This window comes from Chanos chanos, chromosome 12, assembly GCF_902362185.1.
Source record: "Chanos chanos chromosome 12, fChaCha1.1, whole genome shotgun sequence".
In the NCBI taxonomy this organism is placed as follows: Eukaryota; Metazoa; Chordata; class Actinopteri; order Gonorynchiformes; family Chanidae; genus Chanos; species Chanos chanos.
Window position 1 is genome coordinate 12,342,050 of NC_044506.1, and position 17,535 is coordinate 12,359,584.

The following is a 17,535-nucleotide window of genomic DNA, read 5'->3' on the forward strand; positions in this document are numbered from 1 at the left end:
TCTCTCTCTCTTTCCATTTCCCATTTGTCTTGTCTCTGACATGTAAACCGGTAGCCCCAAGACTCTTCCCCTCTCTTATTTCTCTCTCATTTGTCTTTCCTTCCTACCTTGGTCATTCTTTCCGGCCTCGTTATCTTTCTGTCTCCCCCCCCCTCTCTTTTTTTTTCCTGTCTCATCTTCCTCTCTTCCTCTCCTATTCAAGATGTTACAAGCTCTCACTTGCTAAGGTGTTCTGAGCGTTTTTTCGTAGTTTAAAATCCTATCCGATGATTTGTGGGTGAGCTCCTGTGAAAGACACTTTTGTGGAAAGCCGCGGCATGGCCTGAATGATAAAGAAGTTCTCATTCATAAGAGGTTTGGAACTAAGACCTGGTACCTGCCATTTCCCCATGTCCTGAGGGACTTTTGCTATTGGCTCTCTTCCCAGTTTGAGTTTGTTCGTAATGTTGTTCCCTCACTTTTGCCAAAACAATAGTATTTTTCAGTCAAAACTCACTTCCACTGGTTCTACTAAATCTCAATTCAGTCAACCACGTTATTAAGATATTTCCCAGGAGCTCCGGAAGTAAATTTTCACTATAGAGGTGCTGAGAATGATCTGAGATGTGCTCAAAGACTAAATGATCAAAGCTGAAATGAAATTGAAATTGTTTTGGTATGCCTCCTCACTCTAATTATCTCATCTGTCTCTGTCTCTCTGCTCTTTCCTTCTCTCTCTCTCTCTCTCTCTCTCTCTCTCTCTCTCTCTCTCTCAGGCATACACACACACACACACTCACATACACATACACACACACACACACACACAATGACAGGTCACGATTCTTGGCATCTGTGCATATGTTTTATCTGTTTCTTCATTCATAGCTCACTCCCACATTGCCACCTCATACAGAAGTGCATCTGCCTTACATGCTTTAAAAGCATTAAACACTGATGCAAGCGCACTATCACATACATTAATACTCACACATACATTCCCTGACTTCAGCAGAGCACCCACACATATAACTCACACACACACACACACGCACACGCACACGCACATCACACGCACTCACATACTCATATCACCATAGGAAAAACTGATCTCTGCACCTGTCTTCTCTAACATTTTCTTCCCTCTATTCTCCCACGCAGACTGACTTTGAAAAAGATGTGGACCTGGCTTGTCAAACGGGTGAGTCTCTCCCTCTCTCTGTCTCTCTCTCTCTCTCTCTCTCTCTCTCTCTCGCCCCCCCCTCTCCCTCCCTCTCTCTCCCTCTCTCTCTCTCTCTCTCTCTCTCTCTCTCTCTCTCCCTCTCTCTCTCTCTCTCTCTCTCTCTCTAGTCTCTAGTTTCCCCCTCATCTGTGCTTCCATGCTGTGCTGCTCTGATTCAATGCTTAGTCTCCGTTGAGGGTGTGAATGTATATTAACTCCCAGTCACCACTGTTTTCCCTGTACTTTCAGAGAGAGGACATCCATGTAAGTCCCACTCTGTTCACATCTTCTCCTTTGTATGTCACTCCTGTTATCAAGAGGACCGTCTCTCTGTTCTTCTCTCTCTCGTCACACGCCAATACTGCATGATGTTCAAGCTGTGGTTTTTTCATTATTGTAATCCATTTTAGCCTCACGATTTGAGTTCATGAATTGGATTTTTCTTGTCTTGCTATTCCCACAATTTTGTCTTTATCCGTTTTCTTAGCTTCATTTGATTTTATTACTGTTCTGGAATGTTCACACTTCCTTGGATCAGGTCTCACCTTTGTCAAATGACCATCAACTTTTTCATGCAGAGCGTAACATTCTCCTTACAATAGCACATATTCTTGGAACAGGAAAACTTTTATTTTAGAGCAGTGCGTTTTGTCTCCATAAAAAGAACAACTCACTATCTTCCTGAATATTTACCTTCCTGCCTGGATTTTGATTCATCTCTTATCTAACACACTTCAGTATTCTTCACAATCAAATTCACCCTAAAGGGTTGAATGAGGTATGTTTTATTATGAGTGGAACGAAAATTTCCAGGATGGTGTTTTTCAGTTGGATGGTTGAGCGTCCCTGCATCAGGAGTTTAAATCTAAAACATTTGTTGCTGACAGTGATGGAGTTACGTAGATGAGGTTTGCTGCGAAAGCGGTGGCTCTTTGATGAATGGTAGCTGTTTGAATGAAGAATGCTTTTTTTTTTTTCCTTTTGATGAAGTGGATTCTCTCTCTGAGCATGTGTGAATGCCTCTCTTTAAATCACCCTCGAATTCTCTCCCCCATCAAACTGCATGTGGTAACCCTGACCCTCTGGTGCCTTTACTCCGCTAATCTACCTCACTCATCTGGAAATCCCTGCCTGCCTCCCTTCTGATGTGTTCCTCTCTTCACCTTCTGACCTTTAAACATGACCTGGTCATATGTCCGTCCTCACACAATATAACTGAACTCATTCTTTCTTGTTTTTCATCCTCTTTTTTCTCTCTTTCTTACCCATTTCTCCCTGTGACCCTTATGTCTATTGTTTTGTATATGTGTGTGTGTGTGTGTGTGTGTGTGTGTGTGTGCGCGTGTATCTGTGTGTGTGTGTGTGTGTGTGCCATCCATCTATCCCCTGCCTTGCCCTACTGTCATCCTCTCTGTCTCATTTTATCTCTCAAAACATCCTTTAATTTTTCATTTTTCCTCTCTTTATGGCTTTCTCTCTGTGCCTTTGGGACCCTCAACGGCACTCTGTGTGTCTCTCTCATTTCTTCTCTCGCTTTCCCCTGTTTCTTTTATCATTTTAATCCACCTAAATCCATTGTGATCCGTCTCCTTGCTATCTCTCTCGTTGGTCGTCCCCATCTCTTTCTTTCTTTCTCTATCGTGTCTCCTCTTCTTTCTCTTCTCTACCGCTCTCTTTCCTTTTCGACCCCCCCCCCCCCCTCTCTCTCTCTCCTTGTCTACCTCTGGTATCTCTCCCTCTCCTTCCCTCCCTCCCTCCCTCAGTCATATTTAAGGAGGTCAACACCTGCAACCCCGCCACCATCACCGGCACTCTGTCACGCATCTCCCTGGACGACGAGGACGACCCCAAGCTTGCTGCCCACCAGGAAGGGGTCAACTTCAGTAGTCTCCCAGGCAACATCCCACCGCCCAACCTGCTGGTGCAGGTGCCTCCTCTGGGCCCCTTAAACGAGCTCAGCGAACAACCCCTGAAGAAGGAGGTGAACGTGGAACAACAGGGCCAGCGACCGAGGGCGGCACCCGTTTACCTGTGTACCGAGAGCGGACTGGGCTGGGCCCGGCCACCCCAACCCTCCACCCAGGAACCTTCTGGAGGCCCCGGCGGAGGCGGGGAAGGGGACTACATGGTGCTGCCGCGCCGGACGGTCAGCCTCAAGCCTCCACCGCCCCCTCAGGACGAGGGAAAGCCTCTGAACATCGCCGTGGACGACCCGCCTTTCCCGCCTCCCCCGTCACCCATGACCCTCCACCCGGCCGAGAGCGAGGCCTACCCAGCCGACTTTGCGGCCGTGGATCACATTAGCATGAACCTGAACCGATCCTACAGCACGCTCAAACAGCTGCCCGCCCACCCCCACCCCCACGTCAACACCCACACCTTGCAGGTGAAGCAGCAGAGGCCGTCCGTCAGACAGATCCTCACCTCAGGCACGGTGGAGAGGACCAGAACCTTGCCCCGGAACCTGGGCAGCACCAACACCAGCCTCTCCGCGGGCTCCCTGGAAGTAAGTAGGGAGGTGGGTTGATCCACGGTCCCAATCCTATCGTTAAAGCGCTTTCGCTCCCATTGGTTAAAGCTCCAAATACCTTCAGAGGTTTAGTTTACCCCTCTGGAAAAGATAATAGCCTTGTTCATTGTACCCAGCAATTTTTGGAAGCCCCCCTGTCTGGTACAATTACAGGGTTAAGTAAAGCAACATGATTGCGTGTTAAACTCTCTGCGTTTATGGCATGGTAATAAGAGAGGTGTTGCATGCTGTCCAAACAATAGTCTTCCCTGTAAAATGTCAGTTACAGCTTCTTTGAGACAATGTACAGGCAATGAGGGATGATTCTCACAGAGGGGAACTGCTGTGATAAAAGAGAATAACAAAGGTTTAAACAACAAAAATCCTGATCGTTCACATCGCTGTCACAAACAAATTTAAAAATTCAACACGCTCATGCTCACAGACAGTTATTTACCACTGTAATAATCAAGTTCACAACACACACACAGACATGCTCTCATGCACACGCACACACACACATACACACACACACACGCCTGATAAATGTTTTGGTCATCTGTGGTCTATATTGTTGTGTGACTGATTCTTCTATGAGGCTGGAAAATACCCTGTGACTCTAGTCTTTTTGAATGTAAGGGATATTTTCTTTGTGTCTGTACCTGACTCGCATACATTCATTATCCATCCAATCATTCAAATTCAAGTGAAAGGTCATCAGTGCAGGCAGGTGTGTTTTCAATCTCTCCAGCCCCTTCTCAATGAGCTTTTACACAACTGCTCACCTGTCCAATAGTCATGAGTCTCGAATCTGTGTGTGTGTGTGTGTGTTTGTGTGTGTATATAATTGCACTACACCCCCACAGGGAGAGTTAACAGATGGATTGTGAGACAAAGCCAGAGGAAATGCCTGGGAGAGAGTGTGCTCCTTCAGTGGAGGACACACAAACATCTTCTAACTCTCTCCTTCTCTCACATCCTCTCTCTCTCTCTCTCTCTCTCTCTCTCTCTCTCTCTCTCTCACACACACACACACACACACACACAAAAGCAGATGCACTCATAATTGGATGTACAGAGGTGCTGGTGACATGGGACTCTTTCAGAGGGATGTTCTCCAACACAGATTAACCAAGAGAAGAGAAATGAAGCATTCCTCTCTCATGCGCACACTCTTTCTCCAACACACGCACAAATAAACACACAAGTCACAAGAGCACAGGCAGGTTATTGGAAGTGGTTTATTATAATCACAAAGCCCTTCAAACACACAGACCCACACACACACACACACACACACTGGTGAAAGTGTGATACTGTGTGGAGTTTTGAGAACGTGTCCACTGACCGTGAGGATCTTATCAGATTAAAGCCCTGGTGGAATAAATCCAAACAAGGGGCATTCATTAGAGGACTGGTTTACAAATGAACATTGCATATTAATGTGGAGATTAATATTTAAATGTTTAAAATATTGAACTGTGAAAAAAAAAAAATTGTTAAAAAAAAAAAAATCGAACCGCTTGTTTGTAAAAAAAAGCTGGCTAACAGCATCTATTTTCATCGCTGCCGTGCAATGATTCAGAAATCAGGAAGTCCTAACCGCTTTAACAGGCTGTAGTGCTTGACTGCATAAAGATTTATTTCTCTGAGGTAAAAAAAAAACTATTGGGTTTAGGAAAGAAAAATACAACCTAATTACATAGGGAATATGTAATTAACAGTAGAAGTCAGCGCGGACTTTTGTAGGACATGGGAAGTAGATCTCCTCTCTGTTAGAGTATTCTGTACCTGTGGGGTAGTCAGGTAGGTCTTTTGGGTGATATATCATCCTTGGCATGTCCTTCCACCATCCCACCCACTCTCCCAGCCTTGGCCATGAGCCGAGACTCCATCGCCTACAACGCTGTATCTGTTCAACCGGCTGCTTCATCGTTTCATCCTGTTGAGACCAGGTAGATGTCAACCCAGTTTCAGCTCCCGAATAGCCCATTTGATTTATCATAAAGTTGAAGATGGCAGTCTCTAAAAGAGTCATGATTAGTGTGAGTATGTCCTGAACTGGACTATGAAGTTGATTTGTGGGGCCTGAACACTGGGTGTTATGTTGGTCTGTGTCGCTGCATGGTTGGACGAGTTCAGGAGCCCTGTTTAGTGAAACTGTTTTCAAAGTAGTGTGTGTGTGTGTGTGTGTGTGTGTGTATGTTAAAGGTCAACAAATGGCACTGTATTACATTTGGATTTAGTGAAGGAGGTATAGGTAGCATGTGAATGTGATGTGTGTGTGTGTGTGTGTTGAGAAGTATAAAGTTGGTCTAACTAAAGTTGGTGTGTGGACTTGCATACCTGTGTGTGTGTATCTTAAAGTGTGTCTCTCTGTGTGTGACAGTATGTATTGAGGGGTTTTAATCTGTACCGTAAGGATTTACAGAAAGCAGTACATAGGACACTGAGACACAGGGCAATTTGAAATACCGTATATCAAAATATCAGGGTCATTATCATAGCTAGACCAACAAAAGATTGATGAGGCAAAAATTACCATATCGCGAAATAGAAGACGTTTTCTTGCTTTTTGCAGTTTTAACGGTTTTTTAGACCCATACATGGCTACAAAAACTTTGTATAAGCAGCTTTAACTCCTCTCTGAAGAAAGAGGTTTTCGCTAAATGCTCCACATTGGTTTAAGTGAAAGTAATGAAAATGATGAGTTGGCCATGTTGAAATGAACATTACACTGAAGCCAAATTAGTACTGTGTTACAATAAAATCCCTCAACTAATTGTTATGAATTTTCATGCGGGAACAGGAATTTGAATAATACCACATGCATAAATAATGCACACTGTGGCCATTAGATTAGCACATTGTGACCGGTCTTAGTCCCCGCTATCAGAAAGATCCATTAGATCATAAAGTACTTACTTCAGCCAGTCTTTGTTCAATAAACCAGGCCCCTCTGCAGTTTAGTTGTCTCCGCTAAAGCAGTTTGGAAGGGTGTTTCAAAAGCTGGAGGCTTCAAGATGCTGTCATTGATCATGTCTTCTCTCCCCCCCCCTTACCCCCCTCCCCAGAGGAAAAGAGTACGGTACTCTGAGCTGGACTTTGAGGTAAGATCTCGCCCCCTTATTGCCCATAGCCTGGTGTTTGTGCTTCTGTCTGCTTTAGCTAGAAGTTTGATTGAGCTGTAGAAGAGCCAGTGACATCACGGCTCAGGGTGCTTTTGTCTTCCTGCATTTGATGCTTAAATTAAGAGTATTCAATCACAAGTAGAATCTGGGCAGTGTTTCATCAGCCCTAACCTTCAAGACCTCTCCTGCATCATGCTGGAATGCTTTTGGCAATTTCTCTCTCTATTTTTTTTTTCTTTTTTTTAAAGATTCAAGCCCTCAGCTACTGATCTGAGTGTTACAAGAACTTTGTTTACGAAAAAGAAAAAATTGATGTACTTAGTTTTAATGAAATATTATCTGTGTCTGCAGGGGAGGGGGGGGGGGTTGCAGGCATCGAAGAGAAAAGTGCAGTTTCTAAAGGCCACGCCTTTGCAGTTTGAATTGCCTATTGTATGAGTGCCGCAAAGAGGCCAAAGCGGATGTTGCTTCAGTAAAATCAGGCAGCAGGATGCAGTGAGATGTTCAGTTACGGCTGCAGAAACGCTGGCATAGAACGCTATAGTTGTCAAGGTGGCTGGTGGTACTGTGAGTGAGTGTTATGGGAACGGGAGAGAGGAGGGCATGGTTCAGGAGAGTGTGTGTGTGTGAGTTCAGGGAATCCCTCCATGGAATGACCATGCTCTGAAGGTCTAGCAAATCTTCAGTCTCAGACCAAATGAGAAAAAAAAAATCCCTTCCAGTCTCCCCGCACTCAGTAAGTGCTCAGCGGATGATTCAAAGATGTCCCATTCTGCTCCCGCAGACTGACCTCAGCATTTTCGTTTGTCAAGCGCCAGTTCATCTGATTTCGTGAATGAAAGGTGCGATGATAAGCTTAGCTGGATCAGGCGTGATACAGCTAAGCCAAGCTAAACAACAACAAAAAAAAAATATCAAGGACAAGGGGGAGATGGACTGGGAAACATGTTTTTTTTTCCCTTGACCCAGTTACAGAAGGTTCTAGCATGTCTGTGACTGTAGATTTACTGTCTTTAATGGAGGCTTCATCTTGAATACAGGTATGTGCCATTGCTAACACACTCTGGGTGCTTTTAGAGCTTAATAACCCCTTTTCATCCTAGTCGACAATGCATGAAATTTTTATGCCCTTCCCCTTTCCTCCTCAAATCAAATTGACTGCTTCTCCGCTCCAAGAGCCATTGGTAATACACCAGAAGTGTCAATGTGGCTGAATCCTTGCCCCCTGCCAAGTGGCCGGGCGAGATAGAGATGGTACTTGTACAGTGGCAGCTTAATTGGAGTTGGTATTCACAGTGAGTGTTGGCCCAGGTCAGAACGTGGCCCATGTCAAGCCTGCCTGGCAAGCAGCTGTGTCGATTAGATGGCCCTGCTGACTCCCAACCTCTTCCAATTAAATTAGTGAGCGGGTGACTAAGCATCGTTCCCGCGGGGAACAGGGAATGCCGAATGACCACAGCTTCCCGCTGTGTCCCGGCCCACGCCGTCTCATCCAGACTGCTGCTGATTCGCAGGAGCAAAACCCAGAGGGAGGTTGTGAAGAAGGGGTGACTAGTCTTGCCAGCTGGCCCCCTCCCTTTCTCAATCCCTCCTCCTACTCCTCCTCCTCCTTCTCCTTCTCTTCCTCTTTTGTGCCCAGCAACCCCCCCCCCACCCCCAACTCTGTTCTCCTCCCCTTTTATTCTGTTTATTTTTTGTTTTTGTTGTATTTTTTTTTACCTTCCTTCCAGAAAGTGATGCACACTCGCAAAAGGCACTCAGAGCTCTACCATGAACTCAACCACTCAACCAAGTTCCACACCATAGACAGGTATAACAGGGATCCTGCCATGTCCACATTCAAGGTAAGACTTCTTAGGTGAATGTCAGACTGGCCACTTCTATCACTGATTCCACCAAACCAAAAAAAAAAGAAAAGAAAAGAAAAGAGAACTTACAGCACGATGACAGCACTTTTAAAACTGAAACTCTTTAATCTGAAATGAAATTCTTTCACCCCACATTTCCTATTCACGCTTAATTATCAGTTCACCCCCATTAAATGAGATGACCTAAACACAGCACGGAATGCATTTCTTCCCAAAGGCACTAAACTGAGAAGATTAATCACACTTATCTATGTGATTAAAACTGATAATTACATGAATAATTTAAATTAATGTTAACCTTTAAAATGAGAAACGTTAGACACCTATCCAAGTACACATTCTGTATTGACACTTCAGAATTTGTGCACCAGACACTGATTATACTTTATTCTTATTTGCATGTGTTGTTTACAGTGTTTATTTCCAACTAATCTAAATATCCCAGTATCATCAAACTCAGTAAAAACTGAAGACTGTCATTATTGCTTTGATATAATAATCACCTGTTTTGTCGCTTTTAGAAATTTTACATTAAGTAAAACGTACGATTCTGGTATTGTTAACCCCATAACAAAACAAAATTGGCCCTTCGATGGTACAATGAAAAAAGAAAAAAACAAACAAAAAAAAAAACGTTGTATAATGTGGTGAAAACTTTGTTCTAAAAGTTGATTGTGACGGGAGAGTGTTAGTCTTTACAGCATTAGTGAATATACAGGACACGTCTGGACAGGCAGTCAGTGGATGTAGTAAGCTGAATAAATCGGAGCCCTGGGCCACGGGGTGTGAAAGCTTAAGTAGACTTAAGCAGCTGTTGACTGCCTGGCAAACATTGCAGTGCATGACACTACTGCTCCAGCCCCGCGTCTTTGGTTCTGTGATAAATGGGGCATTGAGTATACCTGGCATGGGAAGAGAATATCTATTTGTGTTTATGCATGCGATCACCCCTTATTTCCCAATGCCTACATTTATTAATACGTTACTAACAAATTATGTAGCCATGCCCACGACAGCAAAATTCAGTTAGGGGTTAAATACAAGCGCATATGATGATATGGACTCAGTCGTCCCCCAGAGAGACTTTGGAGTCTCCCGGTTAGCTAAGTTGTTGAATCTATTTTTCTCTTTTAAGAGGAGTGGAAAGGACTGGGCATCCGTCCACATACTAATATCCCGGGAGCGTTAGCATTAAGATTTAAAACCGAATCCCATCTCCCTGGTGAAATCAGCCATTAACAGGTTGAAATGTCTTGGTGGGTGGGTTATCTCTGGCTTTACCCGTTTCCTGTTCGGGACAGGAAGTCAATAAACTTTCATACGCCCAGTTCCAGCCCATTAATTCAATCCCTGAAGATTTTTTTTTTTTTTTTTGAAGTTCGAGGAAAGTCAGCAAAAAGATTTGAAATTCTCCCAAACTGGTTTTGCAATTCACTTTTCCTTTACATCCATAGCACCTCATTTTCTGCACTAGGAAAATTGTGATTAAACCAGTAAATCATAATGCTATTAACTTTTGCTATTTGACACCTAACATGGGAGCTGTTGTAGTAAACAGCGCTTTCAGGAAGTTATCCAGCAGTCTGGGTAATCTCTTTCTCCCTCACACAGCTTCAGTTTGACAATGCAATAATTACACCGATAACAGTGTCTGGGTGAGCATGAAGAATGGAGCTTATGCACCGGTAATTATCATAATAACAGAATGCCTACATCTTGTGACAGCTAGTGATTTGGATCTCACCCATAAGTCAGCAGGTTGAAAACAGAAAGTGAGCAAATGGTTTGCAATCTTTTCTGTGAGTACACACATTAACCCACCCTAACTGTACTCAGAACATTTTTTTTTCTTTTTTTTTCTTTTTTTTTTTACGTCTGAGACGATTATCAGACGATAGCTACAATTTCTATGCAGTTTTTTTTTTCCCCCCTTTGACAACTACTTACTTAGGTCTGTGGAAAAAAAGCAGCTGAAATTCTGCTTGTTACCCTTAAAAAGTCTAAATTACTCTCACACTCCACGATGATGGAACTACCTCTTAATACAATTCTACCTCATTATAACACAGCTACCTCAAAATCTAAAAAAAAAACTTAAAACCCCCTCATGTCTTAACTTCCCTGCTCTAAGTTCCAAATTCCACGCCCTTTTGAAACCTTTCTAATGGTCCAGCCGCCTTCGCAGGTCCCTCCTCCACCTCCACCACGACAAACTGAACCTCTTTTAACACGGAGAATGAGCTTCGTTTACAAAGAGAGCCAACGTAAGCATACACAACAAAATAGACATTGTACACATGTTATGATTAAAACCCTGTGTGAGGTTCAGCTGAAGGATATAGGTCCCCGTACTGGTGATGTGCTGTCCCCTGCTAGAGTCTGGCAAATGTTCTGTAATGTGTTTGTTGTGTAAAGTACTACGCTGCCTGCATAGCATAAGACACTCCCTACTAAACTGTGCCGTTTTTGTACTTAGCCGCACAATCGTGTTATTCACTGCCTCTGTTTCTGTGTCAGTGCTTCTCTTCATTTTTAAAACATCTCTAATCAAACCATAAATATTCATAAAAATGCACTTTTGGTGAAGCTTATAAACCAAACGGATAAAACCCCGTTTTAAATGCATTTATAAACCATCTCAGTCAATAAAGCCATGCCACCTCAACAAGAAGCACTGAAACAGACCAACTACGGCAGCCCTGTGCCTACAACGCTGGTCTGTTATTGGTCGATGGTAAGGCTGCACCTTCCCTAAAAGAGGTGAAATGAAAAGAGGAAATGAAAGGAGAATGACCCCCAGTGTGTGAGCCATTTAGGAGATGAGTGTATATGAGAGAAAAATAAGATTCTCTTCCTCCAGCGCAAGGCTTCTCTTCCCTCCTCCTGCACAAGTCTTCTTATTTGGTTTGGTACACTCTGGAGCCTGAGAGAACAGTGGGCTTTCAGGCATCTCTGATTCTACTAGAAATGGCCTCTGTCTCTCCCTCTCTCTCTCTCTCTCTCTCTCTCTCTCTCATTCTCAGAGGTATTAATTCCTTTTACATAGCTTTTTCCCTTCCCCCCCTTTTCTCTTGTTTCATTCTTTCATTCACTATTTACTGTATTTTTCGGCAGCTACTCTAACGCCCCCCCCCGTCTCTCTCTCTCTCTCTCTCTGTCTGTCTGTCTCTCTCTTTCTCTGTCTCTCTCTCTCTCTCTCATTCTCCCTCTCTCTTTAAATCTCTATCTACTCTCCCCATTTACTCCCCATCTCTTCTTCTTAATAAGGCCAGCAGACGAATCTGCTATTGTCAGTCTCAGGCTTTTAAATTGGCTGTGTGTTAGTGAGCACGGGGTCTGATGCAGTTTGAAAGGCAGTTAACCTCTAAGTGATGAGAGTGACTGGGCAGATAGCTTTACTGGAGCTGCCCCATATGCTCCCAAATGGATGAAGGATGGGTACTCTGTGTTTAGTCTATTCATGGTAATGGAAATGTTACAAATGAACACAGCAGGGGGACTCTGGGAGACAAAAGTGGCAGTCAGGCTTCTGACAACAGTCTGCTCTCTAAAATATGGATAAACCATTTTTTTTTTTCCAAGGCTCACTTGCTTTGCAGCATTCAATTTACATGTGAAATATGAATTAAAAAGTCACTGCTCGTCCTTAAACAGATTTTAATCCCTCATTAAGGGCTGCCCGTGTGATATACCTCGTTCATTTCGTATCCCGGGTGTCACTAGTATACTGCATACCAGACCATGAAGCAGGATTACAGAGTGTGACCCCTTTAACCCTGTACTAATCTACCTTAACTGCAAGCATTTAGTGTAAATGGCCTATAAAAGGGGTCGTCTCACCTCTCTAACAGAATATACGACAGTAATGTGGAGAATTTGTAATGGAGAGTCTATATGATGGTGAATATGATAATTGTAATTGTCATACCCTCAGGGTTAAGCGTAGAAAATCTATTAATATATCTATGCTATACTGAATCATTTGTGCTGGTAAGTTAATACTGAACTTCAAATCCATTAACTTCTTTTGGAGCTAGAGTGAATCTCATTTAGCTTGTTTACCAGCAAATTATTGTGATTCAGCTGACCTTTACAGTTTTTAAAAACAATGTACAACACTTAGAAGGTAAATGCAGCTAAAACACTATGTTCTCTTTATTTTTTTATATATATATATTTTTTTTTTTTTTTCACTCTTTCTCTGGAGAAATTTCTCATTTGTCAGACCTTCAAATGGAGTGCTGAGCAGTATCATGCAGCCATTAATTGAATAATTGATTTCTCTCATTAGTATATGTGAAAATTAAACCTATGCCCTTTGCTGAGGGAGGGAGTGTACTGTTTTTGTCCTCCCTCACAAATTAGCCATAAAATGATATTTTCTTATGGGGCATTTTGTTGGCCAAGGCCTCATCAGCAAGCCTAATGAGGAGATGGGAGCCAAGCCGGAACAGAGTTAGTACAGCGCGGACAGCGAAAGAGAGAGAGAGAGAGAGACAAAGAGAGAGAGATAAATAAGGATGAAAAACCCACAATGCTAATATGCAGCCTTTGGCCAATTAATTTGAAGTGTAATGGATGACCGGGCGAAAGCGAGAATCAGTGCCGTGTTTACAGTTTCCTCCGCCTTACTGACTACATTCTTCTCGGTAGCACGTAATAATCCTGATATTATACACGACGTGCACCGACAGCAGAACTGCATGCCGCGGAGAGTTTTTGAGTCAGGAAACACATGTAAATGAATCGGTATGTGCCATCGTAAAGATGGAGGATTTGCTCCCAGCATTTTAATTTTACAAATGGTGTTTTATGTATGTAGAAGAAAAAGGAGAAAAGGCTGATATGTAAGCCAATCTTTTGGTCCTGTCATTCTTTGCGCCGTCATTCTGGTTGAATCAGAGACTCCAGTGCCCACTGACAGATCGTGACCACTAATACAGGCTCCCATTCAACTCTTACAATGGCTCACTTGTCCTTGCTTTGTTGTGTTGTGCCACAAATTCATTCTTTTTTTTTTATTTGATTTGAATCTTTGTTGTGTTAATGGTCTTGTTTTGTTGTTGTTGTTGTTGTTGTTTGTTTGTTTTTAATACGTTTTGCTGTTACTGCATTGCGTTCTGTGTCTCATTGGATGGTGCTTTTTTGTTTTTCCTCAAATGCATGTTTTCTGTCATAGTTTGACTGTAGCCAGGCAGTCAGCAGACCCAAGGCCAGCAAAAAGAGAAAAGGTAAAAACAACCAACCCAGCGAGGAACATGGCTGGAGCACACAGGAGCTCGGACGGCTTCTCTGTCTCTCTCCATTTTGCCCTATTAGTATCCGTAGCAACGTGCACAAAGGTGTAGAACTACAGTCTATCTTTAACATCACCTCCTCCAGAATGAACCTGTCTGAGCCTAACACGACTATACTGTGCATCTTAAATGACTATCCTTCTATCTCTCCTGTCCCTCATTTAACTCTTCCTGTCCCAAATGTGCTTTCCCTCTGACCTGTCCTTTAACCTCACCCTTCCTTCCCTGTGAGGTTACAGCGATGAAGAAGGCGACAGTTGACTGTTATGTTTCTGTTGCTTTCTGCAGTGTAGCTTTGTTCTGGAACAGCTACTGCTTAATGATGTTTGGCTCTTCAGTGGGATTGAATTTGTTAGCAGACTGCAGAGTGAATCACACTCTGTGTTTGTAATGGTTTAGCGTACAGTAGGGAAAAGACGGTAGCAGATTTGTATGGGGTGGGGTGGGGGGTGGGGTGGGGGGGGTGTTTAAAGAGATAAATCTGCTCTTTCAGTCAATAGGTTTCGTATTCAAAAGTAATATATCCCTGAAACAAAGACAGCGTGGATACAAAGGTCAGATATATCCTTGCTAATCTCATTTTCACCAAGATCAAAGAAGCGGGGAGAGAGAGAGAGAAAGAAAGAGACAGAGTTGTGATGTCAAGATTCCTTACAAATCTGCATCACCAACTCTGCACTGAATCCCCATTCATATAGCAGCCAGGTTGCCAGATCAATAGAGGGGCGGATAATTACAGTGTGCTAGTATGTCAGGGGGTTTGAGAATAGATACTCATGGGCCTTATGTCTTTCACTGAATATGCAACAGCACTCAGTCTCTTAGTCTCTCTCTGAGGGTAGTCGAATGCTCCTCTCCTCACCTCCGTTTTGGAATAAAGATAGTCACTAGTAGCTATGTTTGTCCAGTTGCTCATCCATCAGGTTCATATGGGTTCTTATATGAGTCAAACTGTGCTGCTGTAATGTGGACGAGTTTGTGTGTGTGTGTGTGTGTGTGTTTGTATGTTTGTAAGAAAGCGACAGAGATAGAGAAGGAGGTACTGAGAATGTGAGCAAATAACTGTAAGTGAAACGACACACTCTTCCACTGAGGTGCAAAAAAAAAAACAAAAAAAAAAAACAAGATATCTGTATCAGCACACACCTGCCAATGACTGTGATTCCCTCCCCTTCTCTTCTCTCTCCCTTCATTTTTATCGCAACAGAGGGAAAAGCGATGGAGCATTTCGTCTGCCGGAGGTGAAAAGAACTCTTCGAGTGTAAGTAAAAAAAAAAAAAAAATGGAATTGACAGGGAGAGATGGAGAAAGTGAGGAAGTGAGGAAGGATGATTGGAAGCCAGAGAGAGAAAAGAGAGAAGCAGGAGAGATGAGACATACATAAGCGGGAGAATCACGTTAGCATTCTGTCAGGAATAAAGTTGGGCTTCTCTCTGGCATTAACAACCCCTCTGCATTACAGAATGTTCCTTCTCCAACATTTAGCATGCAAATTGGCTTCCAGATTATGCTTTTTGTATTCATTTTGCCAACTGTCAGCCTGTTATGTCGGGAGAATTATAATAAGATTGCCAACGCCTCCTAGTGGACAGAGTTTGGCACATATGGAAAAAAAAAAAAGACTGCCATTTTCTGTCAGTTTTCAGCAGTGTAGGTTGTGTACTTATACCTGTGTGTGTGTGTGTGTGTGTGTGTGTGTAAGAGAGAGAGAGTTGGTTAGAAAGAGAGAGATGGAGAGAGCAAAAGATCAAAAAAAGAAAACGCTGAAGGGGCATATCAGATAAATTGCTCTGTTACTTTAAGCCTCTTGTGTGTGTGTGTGTGTGTGTGTGTGTGTGTGTGTGTGTGTGTGTATGCATGTGTTAGTGTATGTAAGAAGCAGAATGTTTATGTGTCTGTGTGTGTATGTGTGTATGAGTTTTTATTTGTGTGGGCAATGTCATTACCCTTTCTGGTCTATTGAACAGTTACAACCTCAATAATGAAGCATTTTTTAGTCTGTGGAAAATTAGTTTCCCATGATCTTGCCCTTCTCTCTCATTCCAACATATCAGCCGCGAAACCAAGGGACAAACACGCACACACACACGCACACACACACACATACTCACTTATTGTCTCATTGCTCATCTCATATTATTCATTCATAGAGTGTTTTCCAATCTGCCCAATCTGACAGACATGCAATCAGCAGGGTTTCAGCACGGGGAGTAAGACAGCACCAGAGTAATTGATCGCCTCAAATGTACTGTGATGTGGAGCTTCATACATCTCATTTTCAGGACGGGTGGGAATGGGGAAAAAAAAGGGGACTATAGGGTGGGGGCCCAGGTTCTGAATTTATTAATACGAGTGCTTCTATGCACTCCAGTGCAGGATTTCTTTCTCTACTTTAGATTGCCTCAGTTTCTGTGTGATTGGTTTAGTCTTCACCTGCAGTATTGCACGATGTGTCTCCTATTAAGACCCCCTTATGGCTTTAGTAGGGACCATTACTCTGAAAGGGAATTAAATGTATATGCTTTTTACCATCTACTGTAATGAACAAATGTAAAAACAGACATAAAATACAGCAGGTAATGGCCCCAATCACTGATTTGCTAACTTGTGTGTAAGGTGAACATCACTTTAATGGTTGAGTGAACTCTAGAAATGACCATTAGGAATCTTCCTCAGCTATTGTCCCATTTCAGCATGTTCAGCTAATGTTTTTATTGGTTGAACATGCTGTCATTGTGGTACTAGACCATGCCTCTCATGCATAAAAGACCTGCTGATGTCATTGTAACCTTACAGTGAGACCGGTTGGTAAAATAAAATATATACTCAAATATGGATCTAAAAAAATCTGAGAATGGCAGAAGAAGGTGAGCAAGGTTCAACTAAAAAAGTGTTTTGTTTTGTTTTTTAACTGTGTGTTGTTATTGTTCTTTCGTGTTTGTGTGTGTGTTTGTGTGTTTGTGTGTGTGCGCATGTGCCCACTGCTCTGGCAGGATAAATCCACTCCAGACGATCAGCGCTCCTGGGACAGCTTCAAGACCATGACTCCAGAACCTTCTTGTGGCTCCACTGAGCAGAAGGACAGGCTGGAGCTACACACAAAGACCTGGGACTCCTCCTCTGCCAACACACCTGACACATCCGAGGGAGACTTCCAGACCGAAGTGTGACGACAACGCGTTCAGAAACACTCACACGCGCAGATACAAAACAATCGCATCCGCTCACATGCAACAAATGATCTTCACCGAGACTTGTTCTAATGGATTACTTACCTGTTTACTGGTGAAGAGATGGACCAGAAAAAGATGACTGTTCTATCTCTATTTTCACACAGACACTTTCAATGAAAGAGAATAGGGCCTCAAAAAGTTGGGGAAGATTTTTTAAAAAACAAACAAACAAACAAACAAACAAAAAACTGTTTCTGAGATGTCTTGATTTTACTCCATAAAAGGATTCTCTTTCACCTGTTTGATGATTTGGAGAAAAAAAAAAAAAGAATATTTCTGCACCCTTCTTTTTATAG

The 17,535-nt window shown here is 42.9% G+C and overlaps 1 protein-coding gene across 1 annotated transcript in view; it reads left to right on the forward strand.

The window, feature by feature from the left end:
* The window catches only part of adgrb2 (adhesion G protein-coupled receptor B2), a 133,869-nt gene extending 116,598 nt beyond the window's left edge, over nt 1-17,271 (forward strand). Inside the window, exons 26-32 of the mRNA XM_030789535.1 lie at nt 1,141-1,180; nt 1,451-1,465; nt 2,965-3,707; nt 6,785-6,820; nt 8,572-8,685; nt 15,214-15,267; nt 17,000-17,271. Coding sequence (XP_030645395.1) covers nt 1,141-1,180; nt 1,451-1,465; nt 2,965-3,707; nt 6,785-6,820; nt 8,572-8,685; nt 15,214-15,267; nt 17,000-17,176 — 1,179 coding nt within the window. The 3' untranslated portion in view covers nt 17,177-17,271. The remainder of the gene's footprint in view (nt 1-1,140; nt 1,181-1,450; nt 1,466-2,964; nt 3,708-6,784; nt 6,821-8,571; nt 8,686-15,213; nt 15,268-16,999) is intronic.
* Nucleotides 17,272-17,535: the final 264 nt, after the last annotated feature.